The sequence below is a fragment of the Phocoena sinus genome, chromosome 1 (assembly GCF_008692025.1).
Source record: "Phocoena sinus isolate mPhoSin1 chromosome 1, mPhoSin1.pri, whole genome shotgun sequence".
Taxonomy (NCBI): Eukaryota; Metazoa; Chordata; class Mammalia; order Artiodactyla; family Phocoenidae; genus Phocoena; species Phocoena sinus.
The window spans coordinates 61,263,983-61,285,778 of NC_045763.1; the positions used below are offsets into that span (position 1 = coordinate 61,263,983).

At 35.6% G+C, this 21,796-nt stretch overlaps 1 protein-coding gene across 1 annotated transcript in view; it reads right to left on the reverse strand.

Annotated features, from left to right (window-relative positions):
• The window catches only part of ANKRD13C (ankyrin repeat domain 13C), an 80,608-nt gene extending 59,249 nt beyond the window's left edge, over positions 1-21,359 (reverse strand). The window contains exon 1 of the mRNA XM_032648343.1: positions 20,575-21,359. Coding sequence (XP_032504234.1) covers positions 20,575-21,019 — 445 coding nt within the window. The 5' untranslated portion in view covers positions 21,020-21,359. The remainder of the gene's footprint in view (positions 1-20,574) is intronic.
• Between the last annotated feature and the right edge of the window lie 437 nt (positions 21,360-21,796).

Consider the following 21,796-nt stretch of genomic DNA (forward strand, 5'->3'; position numbering starts at 1 on the left):
CAGCTATGTTACTAAGTACAAATCAAATCCTTATACTTTCCTAGTTCAACAAATGATTTTCATCTTGAAGCACCTCTTTATCTCAGATGTTTTCTGCTTTAAAACCTACTATGATGTTAATATAACTATTCCAAATTTTTTGATTGATATTTACATGGAATATATTTTTCACTCCTCTCACTTTCAATATTGTTATATTTCAGATGTGTTTCCAACTGTATGTAGTTGGGTGTTTTTTCATACAGTAAGATAATATTTGTCTTTTAACCAGAGCATTTAATCCAGCCTCATATGTTATACTTACTGATATTATTGGAGTTTAATCTACCATCCAGCTTTGTGCTTTCTGTTTGTCCTGCTGGTTCCATGTTCCTTTTCCTCATCTTTCTTACCTTCTTCTAAATTGATTGTTTTCATTATTCCATTTTGGTTTTTTATCTGTGGATGGAAGGTATATATATTTTTTTATTTTACTATTCTTTTAGTAGTTATCCTAGAGATGCACTGTCCCATATGGTAGCTACATGTGGTTACCAAGTATTTGAAATGTGGCTAGTCTGAACTGAGATGTGCCATAAGTGGGATTTTGAAGACTTAGTATGAAAAACAAGAATGTAAAGTATCTCAATAATGTTTTATATTGATCATCATGTTAAAATAATGTTTTGGATATTTTGGGTTAAATAAAATGTAGTAGTAAAATTAATTTCACCTACTTCTATTTTATGTGGCTCTTAAAAAACTTAGTTATAAATGTGGCTTGCATTGGCTTTCTATTAGACAGCACAGCTCTAGAGTTTACAATATGCATCCTTGATTTATCAAAGTCTAATGTTAAATGGCACATTCCCTTCTTGAGAGCAAGTCATTGACCTTAGAACACTAACTTCATTCCCTCCATCCAGATTTATATGCTGTTATCTAGTGCCATGAGTCTTTATTTGTACCTTATAGAATCAATATTCATTTAAGATTTCTTACCACTTTTGTTGCTCTTCATTCCTTCCTACCTCTCTAGCCTTCCATTAGAATCATTTCTCTTCTATCTGAAACACATCCTTCAGTATTTCTTTTAGTGGTGGTCTGATAAGTGAATTCTCTTAGGTTTTTGATTGTAAATGTTTATTCAACTTCAAAGGATATTGTACAGGGTATATAATTCTTGATTGGCTGTTATTTTCTTCAGTATTCTATGTAGTCTTATGGTTTTCTTTTTTGTTGAGAAGTCAGCTGTAGGAATTTCTACTGATCCTTTTAAAGTAATGTGACTTCTCTGGCTGCATTTAAGATTTTTTTTTCAGCCATTTCACTCCAATGTGGAATCCTTTTTTTATTCTACTTGGGTTGGACTTGTTAAATCTCTGAATTGGTGTCTTTCATCAATTTTGGAAAATTCTCAGCAACTGTCTCCTCAAATATTGCTTTAGCCCCATATTCTCTCTTGGGGTTCAAATAACATAGAACTACTCTTACCATTTTTAATTTTTTAAAAAATTTCTTTCCCTTTTTCATTGTAGATATTTTCTCCTGACATATTTCCAAGATCATGAGTTCTGTCTTCTTCAGGATCTAAACTGTATTAAGCCCATTTATTTAGTTTTTAATTCAGTTATTATATATTTCCATTTGAGAATTTCTATTGAATTATTTTCCAAATATGTTACCTCAATTTTCATAATTTCCAGTTCTCCACTAAAATATTCAAACTTGTCTCTCATCCCCCAAGAACATAATAAACATTGTTATTTAAAGTCTCTGTCCATACAAACTACTATATATAAAATAGATAAACAACAAGGTCCTACTGTATAGCACAGAGAGCTATACTCAATATCTTGTAATAAACTACAATGGAAAAAAATCTGAAAAGGAATATATATATATGTATAACTGAATCACTTTGCTGTACACCAGAAACTAACACAACATTGTAAATCAACTATACTTCTATTAAGTAAATAAATAAAAAATAAAGTCTGTCTAGTAATAATTACAATAAATGAAGCTCTCATGGCTCTGTTTCTCTTATTGCTTCTCTCTGGTTCTCATTCATGTTGTCTAGTTTCCCTATAATGCTGGTCATCTTTAATTGTATGCTGAACATATTTAATTAACTCCTTCTGCAAAAATCTTGAAGCCTAAGAAACAAATTCTACAGAGACTTTTATTTGCTTCTGACATGTGGCTGGGGGTACTAGACTAATCCAGGGATTGACATTTTTTTTCCGGCCCTCACAAATGACTCAAAGCTATGCTTCAACCTATATCAGAGCTGATTTACCTGCAGTTCAACCTTATTCCTAAGCTGCAGCTCTTCAAGTTTCCATCCCCAAAAGCAGCATGTTTAAGAGATACCCCACACCTGGTGGGCCCTGACCTCCATCTTTTGTCCTCTTAGCTCACCAAGGCTGTCAAAAGTACTGCTCAGCCTCTTAACTGCTTCTTCTGGATTCACAAAAGCTGCTGGGGAAAAGTAACCTCAAATCTTAGGTTTGCATCTTTGGATTTCCATCTTCTGCCAGATCTTGGCCCAGTATCCCTTCCTACCTCGTTAGATCTCCAATGTCCTTAAAGTAGAATATTTTATTCTTATTGCCTTCTAAAGAAGAGTTGTCCTCATTATCTAGTTCATCATTACTAGAGGCAGAAGTTCTACTTTGATTTTATGTGTTAACTTTTCTCCATCTTTGTTAATAATTTGCTTTCTATTTTTTTATACTCTTTTGATTAGTGCATAAAGATGCAATACTTTTATGAGTGCTAATGATCATAACTTCTATCAAAATATAATTACTCTCTTAGCACTTTTAAATCATTTTTACCTCAAATTCAATTTTATCAGCAATTAATCTTGAGGATTCATAGCTTTCTTTTCTTTACCATTGACTCAACAATAAAATTTCCATTTTTCACTATTCTCCTTCAAGTATGTGTGGAAGTCCTTTTCCCCTTTTAGTTAGTAGATGTCATCGTTGTTACTTTTGGAATTTCTTCACTACTCCTTTCTCTTAGTAACAAATGCCATACCTTAAGTACATGAACCAGGGAAGACACATGACACAAACCCAACTAGTCTGATACCTAATTAGAAAATAGTTTCAGGGAAGGGCACAATTCCCACCTGGGTCAAGGTTCTTTTCTGCATTTTTTTTTTGTACTTGAGCCAGTGAGGAAAACTGTCTCTTGCCATTGGAACCTTAGTACTTTAAGGTTCTGAGTATGAGACTGCATAGTCTCTACCATATAGATTAGCGGGTCTGAATCAGGGACAATTTTATCCCCCAGAGAATATGTGGCAATGTCTGGCACATTTTTGGCTGTCAAAACTGGGGAGTGGGGGGTGCTAATGGCACCTAGAAGGTAGAGGCCAGGGATGCTACTAAATACCTATAGTGCACAGGATAGGTTCCCACCACACAGAATCATCCAGCACAAAATGTCAAGTGTAGAGGTTGAAGAACTCTGACATAGGAGAAAGCCCAACTGCAAGAGGGAAGAATTAAATTCTACATAACACCAGATCTAAAAAATTGTACAATACTCGCCCCACCGCCAACAAAAGTCCTGATGATACTGCAGGAAATCTGGATACAATCATGTCACTATTGTCTCCTACCCTATCATCTTCAGTTATATGAATCAATAAATACTTTGGGGCTTAAGCTAGTTTGCAATGAGTTTCTATCACTTGTAAATCCAAGAATCATTACTAACACAATATGGGAATATAAAGCTTTATTTGACACAACCATACTTTTGGAGATTTCTGTTTTTTAAGTCCTGTGGCTATGCTTTCCTACTTTTTTTTTTTTAATTTGGACTTTTAAAATTCATCTTCCACAATAACAGATTATAGATAGATTTTAAATTCTATTTATAGCAAACTAACTTTTTAGAACCACCCTTATTTTTTAAATAAATTTATTTATTTATTTTTGGCTGCACTGGGTCTTCATTGCTGTGCGCAGGCTTTCTATAGTTTCAGTGAGCAGGGGCTACTCTTCGTTGTGGTGCACAGGCTTCTCACTGTGGTGGTTTCTCTTTGTTTTGGAGCACGGGCTCTAGGCGTGCGGGCTTCAATAGTTGTGGCACGTGGGCTCAGTAGTTGTGGCTCGCGGGCTCTAGAGCGCAGGCTCAGTAGTTGTGGCACACGGGCTTAGTTGCTCCACGGCATGTGGGATCTTCCCGGACCAGGGCCCGAACCCGTGTCCCCTGCATTGGCAGGCGGATTCTTAACCACTGTGCCACCAGGGAAGTCCTAGAACACATTTTTAAACTCATACTTATCTAACACTCAAAGTAAAAAAGTAAACTATACTTTTGATTCCCATTACAACAAATGAAGAGGTCTGGACTTTTTCTTTTTTACTGAGGTATAGTTGGTGTATAACACAATGATTCACAATTTTAAAGGTTATATTCCATTTATAGTTATTAAAAAATATTGGCTATATTCCCTGTATTATTATCCTTGTAGCCTATTTATTTTATACATGGTAGTCTGTACCTCTTAATCCACTACCCTCTTCTTGTCTCCCTTTCCCTCTCCCCATATCTATATCTGCAACTCTTCTGTATATCTGTGACTGTTTCTTTTTTGTTATATTCACTAGTCTATTTTACTTTTTATATTCCACATATAAGTAATATCATATAGTATTTGTCTTTCTCTGTCTGACTTATTTAGCACAATACCCTCCAAGTTCATCAATGTTGTTACAAATGGCAAAATTCCATTCTTTTTTATGGCTGAGTAATACTCCATTGTATGTAAACCACATCTTCTTTATCCATTCATCTGCTGATGGACACTTAGGTCGCTTCCATATCTTGGCAATTGTAAAGAACGTTGCTATGAACATTGGGGTGCATGTATCTTTTTGAATTAGTGTTTTCAGCTTTTTTCAGATAAATACCCAAGAGAGGAATTGCTGGGTCATATGGTAGTTCTATTTTTAGTTTTTAGAGAAAACTCCATACTGTTTTCCATGGTGGCTGCACCAATTTGCATTCCTACCAACTGGGTACTAGGGTTCCCTTTTCTCCATATCCTCGTCAACATTTGTTATTTGTGTTTTTTTAAATTAATTTTTATTGGAGTATAGTTGTTTTATTATTTGTGTTCCTTTTGATGACAGCCATTCTGACAGGTGTGAGGTGATATCTCATTGTGATTTTAATTTGCATTTCTCTGACGATTAAACAATGTTGAACATCTTTTCATGTGCCTGTCAACAATCTGTATGTCTTCTTTGAAAAACTGTCTATTCAGATCTTCTGTCTCATTTTTCAACTGGGTTTTTTTTTTTTTGACGTTGAGTTATATGAGTTGTTTATATATTTTGGATATTAACCCCTTGTTGATCAGATCATTTGCAAATATTTTCTCCCATTCCATAGGTTGCCATTTCATTTTTGTCAGTGGTTTCCTTTGCTATGCAAATGCTTTCAGGTTTAATTAGGTCCTGTTTGTTTATTTTTGCTTTTTTTTCCTTTGCTTTAGGAGACAGATCCAAAAACATTTTGCTACTATTTATGTCAAAGAGTGTTTGCCTATGTTTTCTTCTGAGAAGCTTTATGATTTCTGTTCTTACATTTATGTCTTTAATCCATTTTGACTTTATTTTTGTATATGGTGTTAGAGAATGTTCTAATTTCATTCTTTGACATGTAGTTGTCCAGTTTTCCCAGCATCAATTATTAAAGAGACTGTCTTTTCTCCATTGTATATTCTTGCCTCCTATGACAAAGTCATAGATTAATTGACCATATGTTCGTGGGTTTATTTCTGGACCCTCTATTCTCTTCCATTGATCTATGTGTCTGTTTTTGTGCCAGTACCATACTGTTTTGGTTACTGTAGCTTTGTAGTACAGTTTGAAGTCAGGGAGCATGATCCCTCCAGCTCTGTTCTTCTTTGTCAAGACTGCCTTTGCTAATCAGGGTCTTTTGTGTTTCCATACAAATTTTAGAATTATTCATTCTAGCTCTGTGAAAAATGCCCTTAGTATTTTGATAGGGATTGCACTGAGTCTGTAGACTGCTTTGGGTGGTATAGCCATTTCAGCAATAGTAATTCTTCCAATCCATGAACATGGTATATCTTTCCATCAGTGTTGTCTTCAATTTCTTTCATCAGTGTCTTATAGCTTTCCTAGTACAGGTCTTTAACCTCTTTAAGTAGGTTTATTCCTAGGTATTTTATTCTTTTTGATGCAATTATAAAGAGTTCAGTACTTTTATGTCTCCTCTGGCTCCATTTTTGTTTCACTAATTTAATCAGTGGTTATAAACCATTTCCTTACCCATTATAGATTACATGTCTTTCAAAATTTGAAGCAAAAGTGTTTTTTTTTGGGGGGGGGGTTGGAAATTTGCTCTCAGGATTATAATCATATTTGCTTTAATTATTAGACTGATCTATGGTATATTTAACTGGTTTAAAATTCATTATCAGTCCTTTTCGGACACGTCTCCTTTCTTGGGTTAGTCATTTAACCCTTCCAATCTGAGATACTTCTTTGAATAATATTTTTCAGGAATGATATCATGATGGTTGGTCTATTTTCTAGAATGTTACTATTGCTTTCACAAATGAATATTTGGCTAGAAAGAATTCTACAGTTGGCAGATGGTGTATCAAGTATGTTCTAACATTGGCGAGGTCTGAGGCCAAATTGATATACATTTTAGTTCAATATTATAGTAATCTGTGCTTTTTACTTGTATATATGTAGGAATCATTCAATTTTAAAATAGCACCAAGAGGGAATTCCCTGGCAGTCCAGTGGTTAAGGACTCTGCACTTTCACTGCTGAGGGCCTGGGTCTAATCTCTGGTCAGGGGAACTAAGATCCCACAAGCCACGCTGCTTGGACAATTAAAAAAAAAAAAATAGTGTGAAGATATGCAGATCTCTTTTCATTAATTTTCCCCGGAACAAATTATGAGCTCTAACTTTGGAATCAGAACAAAGTTTAGATAAAAAAATATTTTCTTCTTTATTTATAGCTTTGGGTGTTGCCTCTGATCCATTTCTTCTGTTTTATTCTCTAGAAATTCATATTATTCATAGAATACAATCCACACATGTAAAGTCCACATTTATAACTTGTCCTTCATTCTTTTAATCTGTCTCCTTTTCCTCTACAGTCTTTGTTTTCAAATTATTTTTGTACATCACTCATTCAATTTTCTTTACTGTCAAAACTTTACTTTCTGTACTCAATTTAGATCATTTTAATGCAGTGACTATATTTTTTAAAATTTCCATAGTATCTTCATAATTTGGACTGTTTTCTTCACATCACTATTTAACAGTATTAAAGAAACAAACTGTTTTATGTGTTACTGAAAAACAAGGCAATTATTTTCTAAACTTTTCTTCTACTTCTTATAGTATTCCTAACAGTATCTTCAGGATACTTATAATGATGCTTCTTTTATAATAACTGTTTTCCAAAGACTCTCAAATGGATTTTCTTTTTCTGCTCATCCATCCTGAAATGATTTATTCAGATCTAATATGGGAAAGGACAAGCATATTGCCCTCACTATCCTCTCAACATTCAAGAGAATAAATAGCAGAAACTCCTCTACACTCTGAAGCTAAAAGAACAAGCTGATATTTAAGCACTTTCCTATGAGACTCTAATACTCTAAATAAACTCTTAAAACTAAATAATAAAAAGACAACCCACGCTTCCCTGGTGGCGCAGTGGTTGAGAGTCTGCCTGCCGATGCAGGGGACACGGGTTCGTGCCCCGGTCCGGGAAGATCCCACATGCCGCGGAGTGGCTGGGCCCGTGAGCCATGGCCGCTGAGCCTGTGCGTCCGGAGCCTGTGCTCTGCAACGGGAGAGGCCACAGCGGTGAGAGGCCCGCGTACCGCAAAAAAAAAAAAAAAAAAAAAAAAAGACAACCCAATTTAAAAATGGGAATATATGAATAGCCATTTCTCCAAAGAAGACATACAAATGGCCAAAAAGCACATGAAAAGATGCTCAAAATCATTAGCCATTAAGAAAATACAAATCAAAACCATAAGGAGACACAACTTTATGCTCACTAGGATGGCTATAACAAGTGTTGGAAAGGAGGAAAAACTGAAATCCTCAAACACTGCTGTTGGGCCAGTAAAATAGTGCAACCACTTTGCAGAACAGTTTGGTAGTTCCTCAAAATGGTAAACAGAGACTTATCACATGACCCAGCAAAAGATATATACCCAAGAAAATGAAAACATGTCCACACAAAAACTTATATACAAGTGTTCATAGCAGCATTACTCATAATAGCCAAAAAGTAGAAACAACTCAGATGTCCATTAATTGATGAATGTGCAAACAAAATGAGGTACATCCATACAATGTAATCTTAATCGGCAATAAAAAGGAATGAAATAGTGATACATGCTACAACACGAATGAACCTTAAAATACAATGTGCTAAGTGAAAGACCACAGATTGTGTGATTTCCATTTACGTGAAGTGTCTAGAATAATAAAATCTAAAGAGACAGAAAGTAGATTAGAGATTGTCTAGGGCTGGAGGAAATGGAGTGGGGGCCAGTGAAAGGTAAAAAAAATACATGATTTCTTTTTAAGGTGATAAAAATGTTCTCAAAGTGATTGTGGTAATGGTTGCACAACTCTAAATATACCAAAAACCATTTCATTGTAACTTTAAATGGTTCAACTGCATGCTATAGGAATTATATCAGAATAAAGCTGTTTAAAGATAAATAAGAGATAGGTGGCCGATAAGTTAAAACTTATTCACTCTCCTAATAATTTTAAAAGAAAAAGTCTTCCTTAAAAAGGCCTTTTCACTGGATTTATTGTTCCTTAACAACCATCACCAAGGTTAGTCTAGCTCTCAACTAAAATAAGCTCTCTTGCCCACTTGCTTCTAGTGTGAATTTCTCTATTCAAAATAAGGTACCAGAAAAAGTTTTATTTTTTTTCTACTGTTTTAAGTCTTAATGATAACAATAAATGAAGGCAAGAAGAAAGGGTAAGCTTGCTGTCAAGCACATACTTGCTCCTGCCATCTGTTTTCCATATTAGAAACTTCTTCATCCTCTAATTCAGGAACATGACGTAAAGTTTTACTGGAACACAGCCACATGCTGATTGTTTATGAATTGTCTATGACTACTTTCATGCAACAAATGGTATGGCCTGCAAGCCTATAATATTCACTATCTTGCCCTTTAATGAAATGTTTGTAGACCAGTGCTCTAATCACTAAGGGTTTCATGTCACATTACAGGTGACAGGAAAGAACACCTGTCATTCATCAATATAATTTCTATATTTAATCATACTACATTACTATTATTAAAAATTTCTCTCATTATCTAGTTTACTTGATTCTAGAGTTATCATTGTATTTTAATACAAAGTTAGAAGGAGTTCGTAGGTTCTGTTATTTCTCCAACATTTTACCCAGAAGGAAAATCCATTCATTTCCATTCAATAAATATTTACTGAGGATCACTATGTGCTAGGCATAGTGCTAGACACTAGAGATTCAACCATTAATAACCTAGAAATAATTCTTGCCCTCGTGGAGTTTATATTCATAAAAGAAAGAGAAATATAAAATGAAACAAAATAGACTGTAAGTGTTGAGAAAAATAAAAGGCTAAGGCTGAAAATAATAAGGACAGACATACTTTTTGATATTTAAGTCAGGAAAATCTCTCTAAAATGAGATCTAAAAGCTAAGTAAGAACTATGAAATCAAAGAATGAGAAGAAATGCTTTCCAGACAGAGGCCAGAAATAACCTGGCATGTTCAAGGAACTGAAAGAAAATAAGTATGGCCAGACATAGAAAAAAAGGAGGGATTGGTAAAAGATTATATCAGAGAAGAAAAGGCTAGATCATGCAAGGTTCTATAACATATGGTAAAAAATATGAACTTACTTTTAAGTGGAGAAGGCATTAAAGGACCTTGAGTAGGGACATGACATGATACAAATTACATTTTAAGATCACTATTCTTAACATACAGAGAATGGAATGGAAGGGGACATAGGGAGACTAGTTATGAGTCTGGTGCAGTATTCCAGGGAAAAGATAATAAAATTGGTTGGTCTCAAAGTGGTAGCAGTGGAGACAGAAAGTAGACTGATTCAAAATAACTTGTTAATTAGACATGTATGGGTAAAAAGAGGGGGTAAGACAAAGAATGATCCCAGTGATTGACACTTGAGAACTGGATAGCCAAATGATGTGATTTACTAGATGGCCAGGTGGGAAGTGGAAAATGATAACTCCATTTTGGACAAATAAATTGTGAAATATCTCTGAGATTCCCAAGTGGAGATAATTATAAAATCTGGAAATCCAAGGAGAAGTCGAGGCTGGAGATATAAATTTAAAAATAAGAAAAGAGAAAGACATTTAAAATCAAACATATAAATTTCTGAATATCCATTTTTGTCCTAATAGTAGGAAAGGTTGTAATAGTTCTTTCTTCACTTCCCTATCTTTCAGAAGAAAAAAAAAGTACCATGTTCTAAATGGTAGCAGAAAAAGAAAACAAAAAACTGATAATACTAGCTGCTGTCAAAGAGGATAACTGGGTGGATAAAGACAGGTGGGAGAGAAATTTTATTTTTACATCATATCCTTTTATATCATTTTATACTTTTGTAGCATGTGAACATAGTAACTATTCAAAAACTTACACTCTAGAGCATACAGGTGAAGAAATCAAGGCATTTATGCACCTAGATAAGTACTCTTTGTTTTCTTAAACCCTCCAAGAACATATAGATGAAAAGGTAAAAGCCTCAGCACCTACTTAAGTTACAAATGGAACTTCCCATTACAAGTCCAAATTAATCACGATTTCAAAAGATTTATGAACTAGAAATGACTTTGAGTTCAACGATCCAGTCCCTCTCACTTTAAGGTAAGAACATAATCAGAAATACATACTACTTACAATCAAGGATGCCAAATGTCATGCTATGATTTCAATATTTTAAATGCAAAATAATCTTTATCAACATCATTATCTACCCAATACCACATTTACTTTACTGACTAAATGTATCATGAAACTAAGTGCTCAAGTATCCTAGTTTGACCCTTTACCTACTATCCCCTCAGTTTTCTAAGACCTCAACCTACTGCTTGAACTAATTTGTTACACAAAGGACACTAAAAACTTAAAATAACTTTCTCTGTTAACTTTTCAAAATATACTTTTAAATCTGAAATTGGATGCCTTGGTTCTAACTTGGTAAACAAAACTGTACTCTGTTTCGTTAAATGAGTAAAAAACATTCCAGTAATATTAAGACCACTATAGTCAAAGTATGCAAATTATCAACCAAATGGCTAGCATTTACAGGGCATATATTATATACTATGTGCCCAGCACTATGCTGTATACTTTAGATATCTTATTTAATTTGCTCCCTAACCCTGTGAGACAAAGATTATTCCTATTTCACATGTCATAAGAAAAATACATCTAAAAATGGTTAAGTAATTTCCTAAAATTACATATCCAGAAATTGTGGGAGTCATGACTCTAAAACCAGTATTCTTTTTACTATACCAACAGATTTCAAACTTTCTGGTTTCAAGACCCCATTATACTCTTAAGAATTATTGAAGATCCCAAAAATCTCTTATATGAATAAATCTATTGCTATTTACGTTAGAAATTAAAATTGTTAAAACCATTACATGTTAATATAATTTTTTTATGAAAAAAATTGCAATTTTCCAAAACAAAACAAAAAGAATGACAAGAGTGGTACTATTTTAAATTCTGTAATTAAAAATAAAAACAAATTTAATTTAATGTCTGGCCTAATAGAAGACAGCTGGGTTTTTATAACTGGTTCTGCATTCAGTCAGGTGTAAATGCTGTTGTGAAGTATATGAAGAAAATCCAGATTCAGACGATATACACTTGAAAAAAAAAGAGGAGTATTTTAACAGCCTTTCCAAATAATTGGCGGTATTCTTTGATACTACACCAAAACTTAGTAAGTGGTTATTTCTTTAAGGTTTGTTGCCATGTGAGATCTCAAACCGTATCAATAAATTTTTTGTACTGTGGTACTCTGAAATTCATTGGTTTCTCTTACACTTTGAATGGATCTTTTACTGATGCATGGTTTTGTAACATCAGGCGTTGATCAGTCTAAAAAATACTGATTTACTGAGTTATGCAGATCTTCCAAATGTCAACACATTTCAGTATACAAAAATTTTTAAATCACATTTAGTAATATCACCAATCTGACCAGAACAGTCTTTAAATACTAGGAAGCTGTCAAGCTTACAGTGACAGAGACAAGTTTTCCAAATTCTAAATTTCATTTCAAAGCTTGAATTTTTTAATTGGCAACAAATATTGTCAATTGTTTTCCTTGAGGTCACAGGTTCACTTCATCCAATTTCCAGAAAATGTATGCCAAATATCCAAATTGTGATAACCATAGTTTGTGTGTAAGCTGTTCTTTCAAATAAAAATGGTGTTCCATGACAAAAGCAGCTAGTTTGGCTTACAATTCAACTGCACAAATGTTCTCCCTTTTTTTCTCTTCAGTATGCAGCAGAAAAGTATTATGCATAATTCACATTATGTCACAAAGAATAAAAAGTCTGTACTCAAGATTAAGACTTAAAAATTAACAATTTCTACACCTTCATCAAAGACATTGTGAAATTGGCTTTTTTTTTTCCTACTTCAAGTACACGGCAGTGAATAATACAGTGACTACTAGCAGTTTGGTACCTTGATTCATGCTAATGTTCCAACAATTTTACCCACCACTGCTTTTGTACCATCAGTGAAAATGTCAGCGCTGTGAAAAAGGCAAACAATGACTTTGGGTTATTACAAAAATAGTTTTGACTTCATGTGCCCCCTAACGAGGGAGCAAAGCAGGAAATTACAAGTCCTAGAACCAACACAGCTCCAGCTTCCACAGACATCTTCAAGTCTCATCCAAGCAAGCAATAAAAAGGGAGAATTTTTGTGCTTTCTCTCATAAATGGTACTATAGTACTAAAACTCACACACACACATTACTTTCAATCTATCATCGACTCCTAACCAGCTCTACCTTCTCATTATTTCCAGTTACCCCCACTTATAATAACAGCATGTTAAATTGACCCATGCCCCCCACCAGTTTCTTTTCTGCCTCATATATTAGCCAGAAAGAGCCTTTTAAAATCAGATCATGTTACCTGACTATTCAAAACCCTCAAATAGTTTCCTATGTTATTCAAAGTAAAAGCCAAAATCCTTAACAATGGCCTGCAAAAATTCTACATGTTTACACCCCGGTCTCAAAATCTCCCATATCCTACCACTCTCTGCCTGTTCCAGCCACACTATTCTTTGAACATGGTACCTTTGTGTTTGCAATTCTCTGCCTAAAACTCTTTTCTGCCATATTCTCTTTACTATATTTTTATTAGTTCGTTTATTATTTATCTTCCCCCATTAGAATGTAAGCTCCCTGACAGCAGGAATAACTTTGTTCATTTTGTTCACTGCTGTAACCCCAGCACCTAAAACACTGTTTATCACATATCAGGAGTTCAGTATATATCTGTTAAGTGAAGGAATGAATGAACAAAAAAAGGGGGAAAAAAACTATGAAGAACCATTAGAATAGTGTTAAAATCTATTTTTACTCTCCAAAAAGCATTTTACCTCAGGACAATGCAGGTATCCACACAATTCTCTATGAAAGCCAACCAATATCCAAGAGGATATGCAACACAGCACAGGTGGCTTTATAGAAGTCAGCGCAGTGCTGATTAAGAGAGGATAAACTAACACACCTGACAGATATCTACAGCCAAGAATCCAAATGTTCTGAACCAAGTTGCACCAGTAGTAGACGAAAGATGACTGACAGGAGAGGCAAATAAACCTTTTAGCAAACTGATAGGCAGTATAAATTCAAGAAGCAGATAAAACCTCAATTGAATGAAGTCCTAACTAAACCTCAAAAACTAGAATGTCCTCTACTGAAAGGGACGTCACAGCAAAAGTACAGCAAGATATTGATATTAATGGATATTACTATGATATGAGCCTTCATCATTAAAATATTTTCAAGTGTGGTCTCCCATTTAAGACTATAATGCCCCAAGAGATAGATATTATTATATCAACTTATTTCAGCAGTTAAATAAATAGTACAATTACATAAAAACCAGTTTGTAGAGAAGCATGGTCTCCAACTCAGATCTGATTCCATATATAGAAAAAGCCTTCTAGTTTTACAGATGATCTTTGGGATACCAACAAGACTAACAGGCTTAAGAACAGATGAAATGCAACCACACAGTTAAACCTCACATATCCTGATAACTAACACCATTCATAATCTTTAAACAGTTAGAAAAGAGACCTTTTCCCTTTTTCCTACCCTCATTTGACATGCTTCTGTCTTGCTCTAAAACTGATCTTCTACCGCTCCCCAGTGAAATAAATGGTATATGAACAGGAATATACTGTTTGTCTTTCCAGCCCCTATCCAATTTTGGAGAATCTACACTCCTTTTCTAGAACACAAAGCATCCTGACAATTACCTTGTACTCTTCATTTAGATTTCTATGACTTATGAATGCCATTAACTTGGGACAGACATATTCAATTCTCCAATAAGTCCTCCAGAATTCTCCTGCTTCATTGCCGATGCCCAGGACACAATATCATCAGTAATTGCTCATTTCTGCTTCCTTTTTTGCCAAAGTTTGAAGGTCAGACTTCCTACTTCTACTGTGGTTCAGTGAAGGCAGCTCTTCAGAGGTAGCTCTGCAGATGTGTTCATATCACAATTTCAAGTAGCAGTTCATGTTCTATAGTGCTAATGGTGATGGCATCAGGAACTCATTTAACACCAGGACAGTCCTATTCTGTTGGAGATGCACATGCAGGAAAAGGTGAAAGGAAGAAGGTTCTATTCATACAGTCATGGAGATCAACTGAATCAACCCCACAGGATCAGTGGAGTGACAGATTTCACAAACAAATCACCCTCATACCCAGTGACAGTGCATAAAACTTTAATTATCTTGGGCCTCCAGAAACCACTTTTTTTCCTAAGGGAAAATGAAGTATGCCTTCCAAAAACAAAATTCAGAAAAGACTACAAAACACGAGGAGGACAGATACAAAACTACTAGTGTTCTTTTAAAGATGTGCCTCTTGACTAAAATTGTTCACCTGAGACTTCAAGATTTCTTTTTCCATGCAAAGTTTACCTTTATAGTCGCCTTTTCTCAAACAGACATATTGTGCTTTATTCTCTTGTATCACCCATCATGAAGGTTAGGGACAAAAACGAAGCAGAGAAAATGATATCAAAAGAAAGATCAATTCATATAGAATAAGCCAAAATAAACATATTGTATGGGCACCAAAAAGATTTCCTATCGCCTCCATTCTCAAATGTACATTTTTAAATTTTCTGAACGTAAGATGTTTTAAAATCTCTGTCTGAAGAAATCTGTCAGCCACCAGACACAAGTTAACTATTTCTTTATCACTTCATTGAGTTACCTGCATTGGCAGGAATATTCTCAAACTGACTTTTATTTTAAATTTGAAATCTCTAATCACTATGTAAAATAGCTTCAAGAAGATTACACTACAATTCAGTAAAAATGAAAATTAATTGTGTATAGAGAAGATGGCTTGTCACATGCCAGACGATGTAATTAAAGGCAGTAGAAACTGCCAAACCTCTCAGAATAGATCAGGAATTTTCACATCTAGGAAACGCTGGTTTGAGCAATTCATATATCAAGAACTTTTGTCACTCTGGCCCCTAAAAGCTTCTGACTAATGTCCAAGATAAGGTGCTTAACTTCCAAAGATATTTGACTCAATTAAGGGAAAAAACAAAATTACAAGTTTAACAAATAGGATGCAGTCAAAATCAAGAAAGTCTTCTGTAAACTTCATAAGCATTCTCAGTTCTAAAGGGGAAGAAGTAAAAATCATTAGCACCAACTATAAAAAAAATAGCATGTTACCATGATGCTTTGTTTAACTACCAATGGCAAAAAAGGATTCAGAAAAATCTTCACACTCAATGTGAAAAAAAGCCTAGACTTAAACTTTAATCCTATATTTAAAAAAAAAAGGGGGGGGGTATATAACTAAAGATATACTAATGATATAAGGTTTAAGTAATTTTTGTACACTTAATGTATCTTTTTCCCCACCCGAGAAAAGCTGTTATTAAATATACCATGTGTCAAAATCATTGGCATAGTTGAACACAGTATATATATGATATTATGGCTGTTACTGTATTTAACTTATATTTCAAGAGATATGTTTGGATCCAAATACAATATTCCTTAATATAATTGATGGCTTAGAAAAAGCAATTCAAACTCAACTAACATTTTTCCATAAAAGAAAAAGCTCTATCCTTGCTCCTACTCAATTTGACAATAATTTGTAAATACACATACATACACACACACCAAAAAAAGTTTTTCAATTCAGAGATCACTGCAAACTGAAAGAGCTAATGAACAGTGAGCTAAATAGTGACCAAATTAGGATTCAATAAGCTTTCCAGGTAGGTAGAATAAAGGATCAAGATTAACAAGATAAAAATTAATAAATGTAAAGTCATGTTTTTAGGTTAAAAAAAAAAATAAGGACAAAAAAGCACAGAACAGAAAGACAGCCACTTACTTGAGAAAAAATCTACATACTCTTGTACTATATTATTTAATGTATGCTCTTTACTAATATACATTACTAAATGTGTATTCCTTAGAGCAATAAATATAGTCTCTGTCTTTGCTGATGAGGCTACTATAGCTTCAACACTAAGGCTAGTTCTGGGCACCATCCTCAAAGGAAAGAACTAACAAACCAGAGTTTCACTAAAAGAAGATGACTAAGATTTTCATTTACTTTTTTAATACACCTCTATAGCATTTACTGTGTTTCAGGAACCATTCTTAAAATTTTATAAACCATGTCATATGAAGAATGGATACGGAAGTTAGGAATGTTTAACCTGAAGATAAGGAGAACATGATAGCTCTTGCTTGTCAAATACCTAAAGGGCTATCATGTAGACAAAGTAGCCTATTTATCCGTGCCATTACATAAAAAGAAACATAACAACAGTAAGAGATTTGGGCTCTACAGAAAATCTCTGTGAGCTGTTCAGTGGCATTCTCTCTCTACAAGTACTAAATGAGAAATATATATTAAAGAACTTTGCCATAAATTGCCACATACACATTATTAAAATTGACTTCTTTGCAAAATAGTGCATCCCGATCAACAGAAATATTTACAAACAGGCTGATCATGTGCTTTGGAGTTCCTGCTGTCAGTTCAGTTCCCAGCTTTGGAGCTTATTTACTAAGTATGCAACTTTGGCAAAGTTTTCTTGACTCTCCAGGCTTCACTTTCCTCACCTTTAAAACAAGGATAAAGCTACCCTTTATAGCAGGGTTATTGTGAGAATTAAATGTAATAATGTATGTAAACACTTAGCATAGCGCTGATGTATTTAATAAACTATTATTATCTTTGATGATGATCATCATCATCATTACATTATGGAAGGAACATCTAATGAATATAAAACTATGTCATATGATGTGATATAATTGTATGGCTCTGCTATGCACCTGTATGAGTGTATGATTCTGCTATGTACTCATCATGCTATAACAATCCAAATATAACAAAGAGCTTGTTTTTGTTGGGTGACTCAAAACACATTTATCTTTTGTAATTTGAAAGGAAAAATAATCTAAAAAGACTAAAGTATCCAGGTCAGTAAAATTTCATGAGTAAAAGTAATGTAATATAGCAGGGAAATTATGCAGCTACAGGGGAAAAGGAGATTAAAGAAGTAGCACATTAAATAGAAGCCACTCTTCCTTAGGAGTCTTCACTGCAGGAGATGAGAATGTAAATTGCAGGCAAAACAATTACATTTTCCATAGGTATGTGAACCATTGGTTACATTCATCAAAAATATCAACAATGTAACAGAATGTAACCTGGTGCAGCCTTTAAGAACAGTATGGAGGTTCCTTAAAAAACTAAAGATAAAGTTACCATATGATCCATCAATCCCACTCCTGGGCATATATCTAGAAAAGATGAAAACTCTAATTCGAAAAGATACATGCACACCAATGTACACAGCAGCACAATTTACAATAGCCAAGACATGGAAGTAATTTAAATGTCCACGGATAGATGAATGGATAAAGAAGATGTGGTATATATAGACAATGGAATACTACTCAGCCATAAAAAAGAATGAAATAATTGCCATTTGCAGCAATATAGATTGACCTAGATTATCAGACTAAGTAAATCGGAGAAAGACAAATATCTTATGATATCACTTATATGTGAAATCTAAAAAAAGGATACAAATGAACTTATTTTCAAAACAGAAATAGACTCACAGACATAAAAAACAAATTTATGATTACCAAAGGGGAAAGGGAGGGGGGTGATAAATTGGGAATTTGGGATTAACAGATACACACTACTATATATAAAACAGATAAACAACAAGGACCTACTGTATAGTACAGGGAACTATACTCAGTATCTTGCAATAACCTATAATGGAAAAGAATCTGAAAAAATCTAAAATACATATATATATAAAACTGAATCGCTTTGCTATACACCTGAAACATTGTAAGTCAACTATACGTCAATTAAAAAAATAAAATCAACAATGTAAGGGCAGCTAAGTACAATGCAAGCATTTAGTATATCAAGACGACTTAGAGAATTTGAGTGGGCTAAGGAAGAGTTCAAGGATATTCAGGATTCTAATTACTTTGAACAGAATTTGTACTTTAACAAACCAACTCGTAAATGCTAGATGACATATGCAAGCCCAATAATCCTGCAATTCAGTACCTTCTGTGATCAGTCAAGAAAATCAGTTCTAACATACTATACTATCATACTTTGTCAGTCATAGTCACCTCTTTCTTCTTTCAAAGGGAATCAACTCTCAAAAACAAAGTTTTATCTATTTTCAGGTACATTTCAATGTAATGGAACTCTACAATTTAAAGGCAATGGCCATAAGATAAACTATATATATATATAGCTACTATGAAGACCAATCTGAAAAAATGTCCTAATAACTAAACAACCCGAAGCTACAACAGATCTCCCACTAAAAACTGTTTCCCAAAGGGTTAGAAAATAATTACCATGAACGAACAATATTATGTCGTTGCAACAACAGTAAAGTAATTAAGTAAATTAAATGTAGGAATGAAAAACTGGGTGCAGCTTTTAGGAACACTCTGGAGGATTTGATTTTTGATAAATGAGAGGTAGTAATTCTACAATATTGTAATTCAGAATACAAATGCAGTTGTTAGAGAATTATACAACCAACAGAAATCTTACTTTTTTCTTTTAATGTCAATTTTTGCCCTAATTGTACATAAGAAGCCTAGAGTCCAACAGAATTAAGGGAGGTTATTCCAGAGGCAAGTATTTCATTAATGTGTTGCACTATTTTGAGCAGAGTTGAGTGTGTTCTAACTGAATGTATACAATACTCACGTTCAGTTAAAAGCTGAGCTATTAAAAATATTTGCCAACTACCCAGTTTAAAACGGCCTATCAAATGTTGAAAATATCAGTGTTGACTATAGTTTTCATTAATTTACTGTGGCTTAAATGTCAACTCAGTCACATTATGTTTTTAGAAGAAACAGAAAAAAATTCAGCTAATAAATTAAAGCAAAAAGTAGAAATACAGTCCTTGAATAACAAATGACACTATATGTTGTCATGTAGGATATGATGAGGTTACTATGAAAAATCATAGTACTATTTTTAGTCACAGATCATCAAGATAAAACATTACTATTAGCAATTATCTATCTAAAACAAGCAAAAAACTCTAAGCTCTACTTCAACAAAATCTTAGCCACTCAGAAGTCACTTTACATGCTCCAGGTATCAAATGCCAACAAATTTGTACTGTGGCTTTCAGAAATCAAAGCATTTGCAAAGTGTAAACACTTTGTACCAAACTAAGCTTCCTAAAAGTAAAAGAAAAAGAAAGAAAAGAAACAGACAACCTGATGACACGTAGAAATCACAACCAGTTGCAGTCAGGTTGGGATTTGTACCTGGGCATGAAGGAGTTGGGTAATTTATATGTTCAAATTCAAGATCCCAAGGGGGTAGGGGGTTGAAGAAGAAAAGATACAGTTCAATAAACAATGGATGATAACCAGGGTGGGATGAGAGGCAATCTAAAATTTCTTATGGTCAAGAATCAACACACTGAAGCCCTGTCTCAAACATAAACCAAACAGCTTCTAGAGTTTGAAGTAGCCAAGGAGAAACATTCCTTCGCACCCACAAGAACCAATCCCGAACCACTGGCATGCTATTACAAGATTTACGGGCATTTGGCTTGGAATGGTGGGCAAAAGAGAGGAAAGAAGGGTCTGTTAGGATTTCAGAGGCCTGGGGAGACACAACCTAGGCTCTGGGAAGGAGAGGTGGACAGGGGCGAGCACTCCTCACCGTGATTATCTTTCTGCCCGATATTGTGCGTGCGGATGAGAGAGGACAGTCTCCTCACATCCCCCTTGAAGACGCACTCGTGCACCGGGTAGTGTGCGGGGCAACTGCCTCCACCTGCGACGACAGCAACGGGGTTGGTGCCCGCTAAAAGAGCCGGGGACTGGGAGGTGGTAGTCACGGAGGAATTGTGCAGCGGCAGGGCCGGGGCGCCGGGGGGATTGGAGGAGGCCGGAGCTGTCTTCAGCTGTAGCCGGTGGTGATGGTTACTGAAGATCTTATGACAGGCTCTACCGCCCTTGCTGCTGCTGCCTGTGCCAATCCTGCCTCCGGGAAAGGTGCCGCCGAGGGCAGCCGCCGCTTCCTCATCCCCGGGCTCCAGCAGGTCCCCCTCTTCTTTGCTGGGCTTGTGGTCCCTCCGCAATGAGCGGATCTTCTCTCCGGTCATCGCCGCCAGGGGCAGAGAGGGGATCCAGGAGGTTCACCCCTGGCGACGAAGCTTGCGCTGCGGCCGCACAAGGCGATTAGAGCGGTGGCCAGGATACTCCAGCGCAGCATGAACTCCCAGAGCGCCCCCGAGCCCGGGACAAACGCATCTCCCGGAGGAAGAAGAGCCGGCTCTCGCCTAGGCACGAAGGGACGCGCGCTCGCTGGGGGGAGCTAGAGTTCAGGTGCCCACGACACCAGAATCCCCGTCTCCACCGCCGCAGCCGCCGCCACTGCTTCACACCGAAAAACAGGGGACGGCCATCTTCCCCTGGCTTCTCTCGCGAGAACTCCCCTGGGAGGGAGGAGGGAGGAAACACCGCGATAAGTGAGCTGCCTGCTCCCTCCCTCGCAGGTTCTGTTCCCAGGGTTGCAGAATGCCGGCGCTTCCCAGGCAGTGGGTTCCCGCCCCAAGCTGCAGTCTCTGAACTAAAAGACCGGGATCCAGCGTCCTGATGTCCGCGCTTCTTGTGGGCCGTCTGAAACCTTAGCCTGCGTTTCAGATATTCGATGCACGTTATAAACAATGACAAACCCTGCGACCTCTGGGCCTCCCTCAGGAGTGCTGACTGACGCCAAGGCACACAGGATATGATGTCACTGAAATGCACAGGACACTCATTCAATAAACTTTCGCTAAGCATCTACTTCGTGCCGTACACTCTGCTAGTAGATTTATAAAACACCACTCCTGGCTACAAGGTGCTCGTTAGAGGAGGAAAGATAGTCAAGCAATTGA